This window comes from Amblyomma americanum, chromosome 8 (genome assembly GCF_052857255.1).
Source record: "Amblyomma americanum isolate KBUSLIRL-KWMA chromosome 8, ASM5285725v1, whole genome shotgun sequence".
Lineage (NCBI taxonomy): Eukaryota > Metazoa > Arthropoda > Arachnida > Ixodida > Ixodidae > Amblyomma > Amblyomma americanum.
In genome coordinates, this window is record NC_135504.1 from 77,935,203 (window position 1) to 77,948,936 (window position 13,734).

General features: G+C 46.4%; 1 protein-coding gene and 1 long non-coding RNA gene across 5 annotated transcripts in view; one reads left to right on the plus strand and one right to left on the minus strand.

The window, feature by feature from the left end:
- Positions 1–13,734, minus strand: part of LOC144101949 (uncharacterized) — a 196,921-nt gene that overhangs the window by 137,168 nt on the left and 46,019 nt on the right. The window lies entirely within an intron of this gene.
- Positions 357–13,190, plus strand: LOC144101549 (uncharacterized). The gene is made up of 3 exons (XM_077634714.1): positions 357–7,800; positions 9,293–9,536; positions 9,626–13,190. The coding sequence occupies exons 1-3, from the start codon at positions 7,685–7,687 to the stop codon at positions 9,986–9,988; spliced, it is 723 nt and encodes a 240-aa protein (XP_077490840.1). The 5' UTR covers positions 357–7,684; the 3' UTR covers positions 9,989–13,190.

Consider the following 13,734-nt stretch of genomic DNA (forward strand, 5'->3'; position numbering starts at 1 on the left):
GCATTAAACCTCGCCGTTTTAGATGATAACAATAAAAAACATTCGGCAAAGCCTTCAGCGGATGCAAAGAGAAGCATTCGAGCGATCTAGCCATTGGCTCGAAGAGGGAGAGCTGAGGGGCTCTCCGCTGCATGAAGCACGATCACGTTTTCACACCTCAAGGGGTCAAATAAGGGTTCTTACATGTTCTTCGAAGGTTTGGCCAAACCACAGTGTCGTCTTCCCACTTCTTTACAACCGTATCAGCTGAAAAACTGGCTTTCAGAACCGAACCACCAGACGCAGCAGCCGTCGCGAGCAGTCAGGAGGCGTGCAATGGAGGCGTGACCACGTGATCAAAGATGATAGCCCCCATGTACGCCGCTGTAAAGCATATATTTTTCCACAAGCAAATATGAGAAGAGTGACACAGGGGCGCATCACGTGGTAGATCAGTCCCGCATACAGTTCAGGCTCGGAACTAAAAAGATAAAGCACACTCTTTTGCTTAACCGCCCAAAAACACGAAAACAGAGCATAGAGGAGGACAAGCAAAGTACATAATACAAAGACAGATTTCAATACCAAGCACAATTTCATTGAAAAACCTCACTTATATGCACTCAGAGAGCAGACAGCATTTTTTGATCACTGAAACACTTGCGAACGGCAACTACAAGAACAAAACTTTACACACCATCTAAAAAGCCACTGCCGGCTGCCAAAAAAACTGACCCCTCCTTATCCTCTCCGCGTCTAACCATTCGTGAGTATGCTGAGTGCTTCGAAAATAATCCTAGCTATGCAGGTGCGAAAATTGAAGTGTTTTCAAAGAGCAGAACACAGCCACAATGATTGATAACCTTATGTTAGTAAACGCCCAGTCTAACCAACATGATTCTATGGTGAAACAGGCCACATGAAGAAATCATTTCTCACACAAGAAAAATTTAATTGTGCGTTTAATAGTGCAGCAGCCACTACCTCGACCCTAGACACAATCACCGCGGTCTTCCCATCACCGAGCTGAGAAACATAAAAATGGTAAGCACTGTAGTTGATATTTCTATCTTGTTGGAAATATTATGAAAATGCAAAACCAACACCACTTTCCCTTCCCTTATTCTTCTTGAAGTGTTTTGGTGATTTAGTGCAATAAAAATAGATATTTAGAGAAGACAGAAGATTTAGCCACAACAAAGCAATCTGATCATCTAACCACCCAAAGGCTCTTTCACTGCCAATCTGGTGAAAAAGAATGGAAGGAAGAATTTTGAACGACAGATTTGAGTACAAACAAAACCATATCCATCTCCGCCACATCTTGCGCGCTAACTGAAATACAAAAAGAATTTGTTCATCCTAGGCTAATACCATCAAACGGCATGCTCAATCACCAAATCCACCAGTATATCCCCGAATAATTCTTCGTAACTCTTTCCTTGTCTAGTGCAGTTCAAAACTCTCTCTCTCTCCGAAGTGCGTGTGCTAGGGACCAGGTAATTTTGAACGGACGAATAACTCAGTTTATTGGATCACTACATATCCCGCCATATACATGCAGTGACTGCACAGCGCTTGGGTAGCAAGAGAAAAGAGCAAAGATTTGCTGTGCAATAAAGCGATTCGTAAAATTCGTAGAATGCGGAGCTCAGAAAACTACAAGCCGATAGGTTGAATCATGGAAACAATGAAGTAAACACCTGTCACCAAGAATATTACGCTTGTTGTGCAAATAGACACTGACCTGTCCATAGGCATATAGGTTAAGCGATGCGCCACTGACCTGTGAAGGCAGGTGCTGTCACCGGTGGAGATTGTGTGGCCCAGGTAGCTCTTCCCGAGCAACCTCTCGCAAGCAATCATTAATTTAACTGCCACTTGAAATGTTGGGCAGTTTGCTCGCAATCCGATGGGCAGGTTGCGATAAGGTCGCACGGCTACATGCCCTAGATGGCCTACCTAGGTTACCTCTGTGAGCATTATTCATGGATTTCTCGCTAATGGTATGCGACGTTGACGTTAAGACAGGCTTCTCTGGGACACGAGCTCCTTAATGCTATCGAGCTAAAATTGCATAGAGAGTGGCACCAGCTTTCCCTCTAGGTGTTGTTGATAATACATTTCTGAACATCAAAACAACTATTCAGTACCACAAAGCGCCTTCTGTTCAATCATGTCTACAGTAACTCACCCTTTTTAGGCTCCTTAATATATGTGACAAGGGCCCCCTCTCTCAAGAGTTTTTCCATGAAAAACTGCTCACGTCATACTCCTCTTCAAGCCATCCATGCCAACCGACTATCTTCTGTGGCTATTCTGGACCCAGCACACATCACACCGCAGAGGTCCACCACACACCAAATGCACACCACTAACAGCACACCAAATTGCGTTTCCAGAACACACCACTGCCGCTGTCCGCACAGAGTCCTTAATAAACATGTTCGTGTCCACAACACACTCCCTTGTATAATCACATAATACCAACAATAGCAACAACATGATATATCCCAGAGACACCCAGAGCTGACCAGTTAGCTCTATCTCTATACAAGTCTAATTTGTAACATATGACCTCCGCTTTGTCTGGCCCATCAGAAAACATCTCCCTCTTGATTTGGAGTAGAGCTGTAATCCGCTGCCTGCATTCAAATTGGGCTTCTTCAGTACCTCATCCCTTCCTGCGTTTTTCTTCCCACTGAACGTGGACACCTTGGCAGCATCACCTGTCTCCTCGGCCACTACCGAACAAGTTGCCTTGGGGGCGTAGCGCCGTACGGGACCTCTTTCTTCATATTTCTTCAACATATTTACATGTAAAACCCTCTTAATGCCATCTATAAATACCTCATAATCGATATCCTTTTTCTTCCGTGTCCCAAGGTATGGGCCCTTCCATTGCGTCATTAACTTATCATGATCCATGGGTAGCAACACACGAACGTTGTCGCCCGGATTCAGATTTCTGTGAATGGCTTTCTTTTCATAACATCCCTTGTGGCGTTCACGTGCCTTTTCCAGGCTTTGATGTGCAAGCCTGCATGTTTCCTTCAACCAATCCCGCAACTCAAACACGTATATGTATGTGGTCTTGAGATCTGATGCAATCTCTTTATTAGCCCACAGCTCCTTCAGTATTGTAAGTGGACCTTTAACGGTTCTCCCATACAACATCTCGAAAGGCGAGAAACCAAGACTCGTTTGTGGTACTTCGCGGTAAGCAAACAAAAGAGCTGGGAGATATCTATCCCAATCAGTACGTCTCTCCTGGCACATTTTCTTGATCATGTTTTTGAGGGTGCCGTTGAACCGCTCTACAAGCCCATTACACATAGGATGGTAAGGCGTCGTCAGTAACTGCCTCACTGACAAAAGGCGGTTAACCTCCTTCATTAGTTCCGATGTGAAGTTCGAGCCCCGGTCACGCAAAACTTCCCTCGGGAACCCATAACGCGAAAACATTTCCACGGGACCCTCCGCCACTTGGATACTGTCAATAGTTCTCAGTGGAATAGCGTCAGGATAACGAGTGGCCACGTCAACTAGAGTAAGCACATATCTATTGCCTTTGACAGATACTGGAGAGATTGGCCCCACAATGTCAATAGCCACTCGCTGAAACGGCAGGTCGATGGCTGGCATCTTTCCCAGAGGTACGGGACCAACTCTTCCCTTCGGAACTATGCGCTGGCACACGTCACATGAGCGAACAAAGCGCTTAACGTCGCTCTGAACACCCAGCCAAAAGAACTCCTCGGTGATCCTAGACACCGTTTTTTGAACACCAGGGTGTCATGTCCTAAGCGCAACACGGTCTCGCATATCTCTCGGTAACACCAGCTGTTGGATCCGCCTTCCTGAACTAAATATGCATTCCCTGTGCAGAAGACCATTTACCAATTGATATTCAAAGGACGTGCGACTCTTCTTTCTTTTCACTTTTTCCCCGACTCTTTCGAAGCAGGTCTTCAGGCTCGGGTCTTCTTCTTGCCTCATTGCAATTTCTCCCGGTGTTACGCTCAAGCACATCGCACCAGGAGTGGAGAGCGGACGCTGCGTTGCTCGGGCTGTCGCTTGAGCTCTTGTCTCCACTGCCGACGAAAAACTGACTGCACCCGTCTGAGCTGTCACGGGCCTTTCCTCCTTTGGATGTTCTTCAACGCCGAGCATCCTCCTCTCGGGATCGGGGTCTTCGACACCTCTTGCACCCGTAATGTTCCCCAACATGAGATAGTAGATGGGCTGGTCTACGCATTTTGCCACTACCTGCCCAGTATAAAATGGCGTGCACACTAGAATGCTTGGTTCAGGAAGGTACCTCACTGTGCTATCTACAAGAGTGACGACCGACGCTTCCCCTGCAAGATCCTTGTCCTTCACCAGGCTTCTACGAACCAAGACTGTGTTAGCTCCGCTGTCTCTGAGAACCAATACAGGATGGTCCCCTATTTGCCCAACCACCACTGGCATTGCTGTTTTCGACTTGGGTGTTCCACTCACTGCCTAATTTTCCAGCGGCGTTTGCTCTCCTTTCAGCTGTGGAACTTCGGATGGCGTGACAAGTTCTACCCTTGAGTCGACAACGCATGCAGCTCAGTCCTGAGTTCTGTATCGGCACTCATCCAGAGTATGACCCCTCCTCTTACAACCTTGACACACAACCTGTGTTTTCTGGGCAGCGCTACTAGTCCGTCAGCTGCACGGTGTCCCACCTTGCCGCACAGAAAACACCTTACCGGCGCCTTAGATGCACCGCCATATGATCTTGGTTTTGCTGCATCTGTCTCTAAGGTCTTTTGGGTTTCCTCCTTTGCCTTACTCAAGTTTTTTAACCCTTGAGCCTCGAGGAATTGGTCAGCAGTGTCGGCGAACTCTTCCAATGAACACAACTTTCTTTCCTTCAGGAATAGCGCCAGCTTTGAGCTGCAACACGCTAAAAATTGCTCTGTGACCAGCTTGTCACCCACACCTTCAAAATTCTTTTCTGTGTTTGACATATCAAGCCACCTATCAAAATAGTTGGTCAGCCTGCAGGAAAACTGCTTAGCGGTTTCCGAATCCTCAGGTTTCGCGGTGTGAAATCTCTCACGAAATCCCTCTGCCGTAAGCCTGAATCTTTGGAGGAGTGCCTTTTTGACTTTCTTGTAGTCCATGGAATCAGTAGCAGGCATCCTTCCAAAAACATTCAGGGCCTCTCTGACTAAACACATGCTCAATGCCGTGGCCCATTCACAGTGCTCCCAGCCTTGCCCCAAAGCTATCCGCTCGAATCGTTGCAGATATGCATCCAAATCATCTTTCTTGTCATCAATAGGAGCCATCAGCTTCCTTGGGCAAACTCTGGCCGGTCTAGGAGGTTCTGTACCCGCTAAGGAACGCTGATCATTGTCCGTGATCTCCTCATATCCTTCCACGACATGCGCCTGTTTCCACAAAATAAACTCCTCCCGTTCTATCCTTCTTTTCTCCTGTTCTTCTGCCTCGCGGGCTCTTCTAGCTTCTCGCTCTTCTGCCTCGCTAGCCCTTTTCGCCTCGCGTTCTTCTGCTTCACGAGCGTCTGCGCGTGCTTACGCCCTTTCCTCTCTCTGCCTATCTGCCTCCTCTTTCTTTGCTTAACCCTAACTTTAGCGCCATTTGTAACGTTTCTGCCAAGTCCATACTTTCTGCTGTCGAGAGATCAGAAAAATCCGAGACAAAGCAAAAAAGAAAAAAGGAAATTACCCTTGGCATAGGCTCGCCACTTATCTTTGTCACGGATCTCTCCAGAGAACACTCGGACTGAAAGAATGAACTAGGCGACGGGTGTACCCACACAAACGCACATTTAATACACCCTATGTGGCACACACACTAGAACACAAAACTAAGAAAACTAACGCAAAACACAAAGACTATAAATACACACGACCCGGGCACACTCCTACTAGCGTCTACTACTAGTGTTCTACTATTAGCGGTCGGCGTTTGTGCTCACGGTTGGTTCGGTGTTGCTATGGCATTGTATGGATCCAGTAGGCGGCGTCGAGGCGGCATTCGCCGTGCTTGGGCTGGCGTCGCTGGCGGTGTTCGACGTGCTCGGGCTGGTGTCGCTGGCTGCGTCGTACAGGCTCCAGGTGCAAGCGGCCGTGGAGGTGAAGCTGGTGTGTTTGGCGTGGGGGCACCACCCGGATGGGTGGCAACCGCGCTGGAGACACCCCCGGCCGTGCTCAGGACCATGACCCCGGAACGGGCTCAGGCACAGCAGGAAGGCCACGATGCGTTGCCGTAGAACGCGAGCTCACCAGAGCAGTAGTCGGCGTCGCTCTCTTCCAGCCGATGTGTCCCTAACCCGCCGGAGCCTCCGCTTCTCTGCTGTGCCCCCTAGTCCCTCGCTCTCACTCGCCTTTTTATAGCCTCGGTGTTAGTCCACGTAAGCCTTGTCGTCGTCTCTTCTCCACCAATCACCTCTCTCCACCTCACCGAATGCTTCTCCACCAATTATCTCTCTCCACCTCAACGAATGCTTCTTCTTCCTCTTCTTTATTCTTCGGCGTCGTCTTCTTCACACCTTTTTCCTTTAAAATTTAATTCAGGCTCCTTAATATATGTGACACCACCTAACCTTCTACCACCCCCTCTTCCCAAATTTTAAGAAACTTTCTGGGAAAATAAACTGCGTTCAGTCAGCGAGCATATACGACAGCACTTCCTCTGAGAAAAATTCTCTATTACAGCATCCGAAAGCTTGAAGGTGCTTTAATACATTCCTGGAAACCCCAAAATGATGAAATGAGCAGTTTTTCTGAAATGAGCCAAAGTTTACAGTAATGGAAAGCTCAAACATAGGTTCTCGGTGTTAACTACCACTTTCAAACAACAAAAAAGAACATTCTCATAAACCTGCAATGGTACCTTTCAACCGTTTCTTCTAGTTGGCTCGCTGCGGTCGCGCAGTAGCGGGATGCCTTCAGCTTTCGAGTAGCGGCGGCAACGCACATATTGCCTGCTGCGTAATACGTGGGCGCATTAAAAGTTATGCAAGTGCGAAATTAATCTGGCGCCTTCTACAGTAGCTTGTGTGCTGCAAGACATCTCCTAGACGCTAAACTCCGCAGACCAAGCTGTTATCAGTTAAGCCCATATCTGATGTAGATACAACTTCTTAGGTCACAAACTACCGTTCGCCTTAAATGCTGGATATCTCACGCATTTAAATATTTTTTCCCTCGCTGTGCATTTGGATGGGAACAATGGGATTATAAGCATATTTGTTGATCTCCTGGTTCCTTCAATATCGTTTGTCTGCAGGACTGGTCCGAAAGTGTCGGCTATGGAGGCCAGATGATATGAAAATAAGTTTTGTTCACACCCCAGTCATGCAGCTGCTAAAGGCCACGATACTTGGGTGTGTTGACGACACACCAGGACAAATACTGCGAGGCCACTGCCGGTGCAAAGCTGGGTAAGTTGACTTCTTCCACTAAATCCTTCATATGTAGAGTCATTATCGAGTGTATTGTTACGCAGGCTAGGTGAAATGTGCAGCCATGTTGCTACGCTACTGTTTGTGCTTGGGGCAGTGGCTCGTGGCATCTCGTAGCCACGTGCTTGGTGTGCAGCTATGTACAAAAAAGTAAATATTGGCATGAGAGAACTTTCTTGAAACAGGTAACACCTGTACTAAGGTAATATTGTGCATAACTGTGTTGTATTTTAGGCCACCATGGTCCCAGTTGACCAGCTCAACTTGAGCAAGCCATGCAAGAAGGCACAAAGGCTTGCTGCGGAAGTCAGTCACACATCTAAGACCTATGACAGGAGATACATTGAAATATTTGAGTGATTGAAAGCAAGCTTGAGTGCTGTAGCTTTGAGAACCATTCCAAACATGGGTTCAGAGGATGAAGGAATGTACACGTTTTCAAGGTAAACGAACAGCCATCTTCATACATCACTCATGTTTGAGTGCCATCAACTGTCTTCACGAAAGCACATTTGCATAAAACAGCAGTTTGCATGCATTAGTATGTTTTGTTATGTGTTTGATGAATGGTAAATTTTTGTTGCCACTGTCATGCATAATTTAGTAACAGTTCAGGAACAACCCAGAATGTTCTATGTTCTGCTATTGCTTGCTTCTGTAGACTTCTTTCTTGATATGTGAGTTTCTGTGCTGCATCAGGTATCTACTACTAGCAGCAAAATTTTAAATCGACGTACAGGGGTGCCCACTTCTAGACTGAACACGTGAGCGGCATGGCTACGCTTTTAAGAGCGCCAGTATGTCCATTCCATGTGTGCATCAAAGCAAAGCGGCATACAACAAAAAGAACCAGCTCTGGGACCTTTTTGCTCCTGTGCCACTTTAGTTTGATGCATGGCCATGCTGGACGCACTGGCCATCTGAAAAGCACTGCCGCACCTCTGGGATGTTCAAGCCAGGAATGGACGACCCTGTACCTACTCTTTTGTAAACAAAATGTATCCCACAATTTCAGCTGCCTTTTGTGATCATGCTAGAAGTCAGTGCATGACTCCGGGTCTCAAACTGAAGCACATTCATTTGCAACGCAAGCTGTAAAAAAATGACTAAGAGTATCTAATAAAAGCAGTAACAATAGCAGAACACACTGTCGTATTGTGAGTTTCAGTTCTGCTTCCCAGTTTAGGATTGTCGTGTCTTGTATGTGCACTTGAGATTGGCGTGGGGTCACATGACGTGACGCAATCCTATAAAAGGTGATGTTGCGGTGAATAAAGGGTCTTCATCGGAGTTCCACCACATCGGCTGCATCCGGCTGTCTTATTCGGGGCGACCCATGCCCCAACACTAGACACACGCACTTAACTGCAAATAATGAAAAAAATAGCACTGAAATTTTCTTGCCATGGCAGAGTAGACAGTTTTTAGGCCTGCACGTCTAGCTCTGAGATTATCAGCTGGCGCATGAAAGCTAGTTGCTAATGGCATGGCTAATTATGTCACTTAGCATTCCATCAACATGGACAAAGAGCACTGCACCTTTGATAATTTTTGCACAATATTTGAGTCGAAACTGAGATGTTCAGGTTCAAAATATAGTCTGCATGCTTTGGTTTGAAAAAATGATGCTTAATTTTTCCCCGAGGAACATTAGAAAACCACGGAGCCTGAAAGAAGACTTCCTTGAAGATATGTTTCTTCCGCTGAGTAAAATTGAACGAATAGAGAAAGCCACGACGCTAACAACCAAGTCAACGTTGTGGTATGAAGCCAGGTACAGAAGATTTACTGGCACCACCATGCACCGGGTGAAAATTCATTTTTGTACTTGTAACTATTTGCTTGTAGTGAGAGCATGGGTGCAAGTGAAGTAAAAGAGCTGTCTTTTTTTTTAGATCCGAACACTGAAGGCAGGCACAAAGTCCAGGGTCTTTTGGATGGCGTCCTGCAGTGGCGGCCCCCACTTAATATTGAGGCTGCCAGATGGGGTGCAGATAAAGAGAAGGTGGCCAAGGAGCAGTACTTCAAAGTCATGAAAGCACGTCATCTCAACTTCGAGCTCCATGAAATCGGCTTTGTGATCGATCCAGATGTACGTTTCTGTTCAATTCACGTTCAGTTATTGCCTTTGTAAGGAACTTGATCATGGTCATGTTCATTTTATGCGGTGCATGAATATACCTTCGCAACATTTTTTCAAAGGCTCCCTTCCTTGGTGCAACCCCTGATGGTCTGTGGCTCTGCAGTTGCCAAGGTGTGGGTCTACTGGAGGCCAACTGTCCTTGGCTGCTTAAGGAGCCCCACCGCCAGGCATTGGAGGCCTCATATTTGAGTGCCAGTGGGACCCTTTTGGAGAACCACACATATTTCACGCAAGTCCAGAGGCAACTGCACATTTGTAGGAAAACCGTGTGCCATTTTGTGGTGTGGTTGCCGCTCCAATTTGCAACTGTGGAGGTTCAATGTAGCAGCATCATCTTTCAGCCAGTTTTAGAAAAAGCCAGTGTAGTCTGGGCTGAGCATGTGCTCCCTGCTCTGTTCTAAGCTGGCCTGGAAATACTACTGCTCGTTTTATTTTCACGTATGCAGTTCATTTATTCTTATTACTTAGCAGGCTGTATTGAAAGGCTGAAGTACCAATAAACAAATCCTTGCATAAAATGTCTGACTGCCAAAATCAAGCTTCAATCACGGCTCTCTTGCCCAACCACAGGGAGGGCAACACAGGGTGCACACGGGCACATGAAGCTTGCTGCAAAGCTGGATGGAGATGCCAGTGAATGGGGTTAAAAAGGGCCATCACATCTTGCAACTTTGGAATACCTGGACACTGTGGTGCTGTAGAGCACTGCAGCTTTGATTATACATAAGGCACCACCTCCTGTTCACGTCGCATGTTCAGCTCCCAATTATAAACTATAATTCGGTTAAATCATTTTTCAGAAAATTCTTATGTTCGAGTGGGCCATCCAAAATAGCATAAGCTCCATACTTCGGTTCTTTCTGAATTGAATGGCATAAGACTAATTGAAACTGTGCTACAAAAATGCAACGAACACTTCCATAAGGCTAGTCTTGTTGGCAAAAAACGTGAAGCTGAGAAAATGGCATTTGAAATGCGCGCGCCAACCATTCGGAGGTCTTTGTAGAGGCCCCAGAAATCAGTGAAATGCGGACGTTACAAGAGGATTTCTCAATAGTTAGTAATACCAATATGCAGGGAAGGGATCCAGCTCTTGAACAAGACCTAGATGGCAGCCATCAGGGATGCGTGTGGTGGAAGCGCAGGACGCAGAGTGCTGCCGCATTTTCCTCTGAGCTCGCCACTTTGGCACTTAGGAAGAGTCAAATATATCAATTTTGTAGTAGTTAAAGGCCGATGCTTGGACAAAAAACCGTCCAAGCATCAGTGACTAATTGCTTTAAGTGTCACTACTTTGGCTGCTGGTTTATTTCTGACTGTGCTGAGGTTAGAACTGAAGATCTGCCTATGTGGAAGAAATTCCTATTTTCACACTGCAAAGGTAGTGAGACCTTAGTCTTTGGTTGTAATTTTAACTAATAGTACAATTACATTTGTGTCTGATGCCTATTGGGGTCGAGCTTCAGACATCCATAAGACACTCCATTCCGGATTTCTAGACCGTACACAGCCAGAAAATCTGGTGCTGGCAGACAAGCAATTTCCTGTAAATAGGACTCCAACTGTAACCAACTGAAGTTCTGGTCTCCCCTCTTCATGATAATAAGACAGTGGTGCTCCGTCATCAGAAACCCAAGGAATTTGCAAAGGCCAAGACCATCAGAAGTGCCATTCACTCACAATTTTCAAGATCATACCTAAAAAAAGCTCATTTTCTGACTTTGTACTGCAAATTTCACTATAATATTTTGTAAAAAGAGATGAAGTCCCGGCGATTACAAAAATTAGGATTAAAAATTCTGACCAAATTGGCCATTTTAATTCCAATGTCTCACTTAACCTGAGCTGAGCTGCAGGGCAGCACTTCTTTTTCTGTTCTTGTGCCAGAAGCCACACCACACAAGGACACTGCTAAGACAAGATAAGATGGTCTCTCTGTACAAGCTGCATCCACAGCACCGAGGCTCTAAGACACCCTGAGAGTGCCCCCCGTGGTTGGGTTACCGGTATAGAGACCTCGCGCTTGGATAGAACACAGGCATGACCTAAAACCAAGGAACCTGTGAATGGAGCTAGTATTATTTGTGCCTTTCCGCACAGAAAGAACGGTAAGCAACACAATCCATTTGCTTTTTACCCACCTTCCTTCCACGAGTGGGTTCTGATGTGTAGTTGCATGTCCTAGCAAAAACACTGACGAGCTTTACCTCTTTGGGCTGCCCACATGGCTGTGGAGCAGCAAATGGTGTGCCTGAAGTGCGGCAAGCTTGTGGACCGTCTGTCAGTGCGGAGAGTTTGAATAAGTTTAAATGCTTGAAATTGCTCAAGGAAAGTCGGCGGCACTGCATTTTTCTTGTTTCCAAGCATCGTGAGCGACTCTGGTGGCAGCGGTCCGGCAACATCTCTGTTTTGGCAAACCTGTGAGAAGGTGAGCATTCTGTTCTCAAAGTTCGACAGGCGACGCCCCATATTTGTAATGAACGAATGTGTTTGAGGAAATGTATGTTGAATGTGCATTGAGATGATTCTCTGCATAAGACGGCATTCTGTTGATTTGGTTAGTGCCACATATAGTTTAAGCCGCCAGGCTCGCCCAGTGGTTATGGTGCTCGGCTGCTGTGTCGAAAGACGTAGGTTGGATCCTGGCTGTGGCAGTTGCATTCCGATGGCGGCAAAATGCTAGATGCCTGTGTACTGTGGTATGTCAGTGCACTTAAAGAACACCATATGGTTGAAATTATCAAGAGATCTCTGCTACTGCATCCTTCATAGCTGGAGTCAGTTTTCAGACGTCAGAACCCTCCGTAGCTGCAATGTTTTTGGGAAGAAAAAAGCCTCGTAAAGAGACTGGCTGTTCATTCGGAACTGCTACCTTCTTTCAGTGTATTAAGGTATATCACAAACACCCACACTAGCATAGTCCCAGTGTGGCTGATATGTTTCAGTAGCTCATTAAGCATTTTGCACTGAAGCGCTTACACGTACGCAATTTTCTGCACAGTGCATATGTGATTTTTTCTTTTGTGCAATTTGTTTAGGATATGTGTTCCAGTGAAGACATCATGGTATAATGCTCGTGGTTGCTGTGCAGATCAAGGGGCGATTTTTATCTCGGCCAGCAGACAATACCAAACAGACACATGTAATGGCCGCACTCATAAAATAGCTGCACACCTGACGATTTCGGAGTATACCTATTGGCTTAGCTAGACTTTAACTACCCTAGTATCATGTGGACTAATACATCACCTTATCTCAGCTCTTTCCCTATGGAGTGTAATAAGATTTTTCGACTTGTATGGATTTAAATCTGTCGCAGTTAGTCTTTGAACCTACTCGAACTACTTCATCCACATCTAATGTTTTAGATCTTGTTCTAACGTGCTTGATCTTATCTCTTCAATTTTTTACCTACCTGGTCTCAGTGATCATTCTTTACTGCATTTTGATGTACAATTTCCTGTGTGTAACCACGTCAGACTAAATAAATTAGACATTATAAACGGGCTGGCTTTACCGCTATCAACTGCGAGCTAGCTCGTTTTTGGATGATTACTTACCAGGCTTTTCACAGCGTTCTCTTTACACTAACTGGGAGTTGTTTAAGTATATACAGTGGAGACCACTTATAGCGTAACCGCTTTTAGAGCGGAACCGGTTATAACGCGGGTTTTTCTGACCGCCGGTATTCCTGCCATAGAACTCAATATATAGGCAGACCGCTTAATACGCGGGCGCGAAAACCAGAATACCGGTTAAAGCGCGGTTTTTGGCAGGCGAAGGGTGCAGCCCGCGCGGCAGACACACCGCGGGACGCGCGCGACGAAAAGAGAAGAGCGAGAGAGAGGGAGAAGAGCAGGCGGACCCGGCGGCCTCGAAGAGTCCGAAGGAAGGGGAGGCGCGTACGTCATGCTGGCAGCGCCCAATCCGGGCGTGCGCTGAACAGAGTGCGGGGTAGAAGCAGTCGCGCTGCTGTCGTTTTTTTTTTTTTTCCAACAGCTTCTTTGTTGCGTTCAGTGCATGCTTGTCGTGCTCTCTGCTTCTGCTGCCATGTCGTCGGCGTCTTCAAGCGTCGTGAAGAAGCGGAAAGCATTACCGCTTGAAACGAAGGAATGCGTTATCAAGGACATTGAGAGCAGGCTGAAGA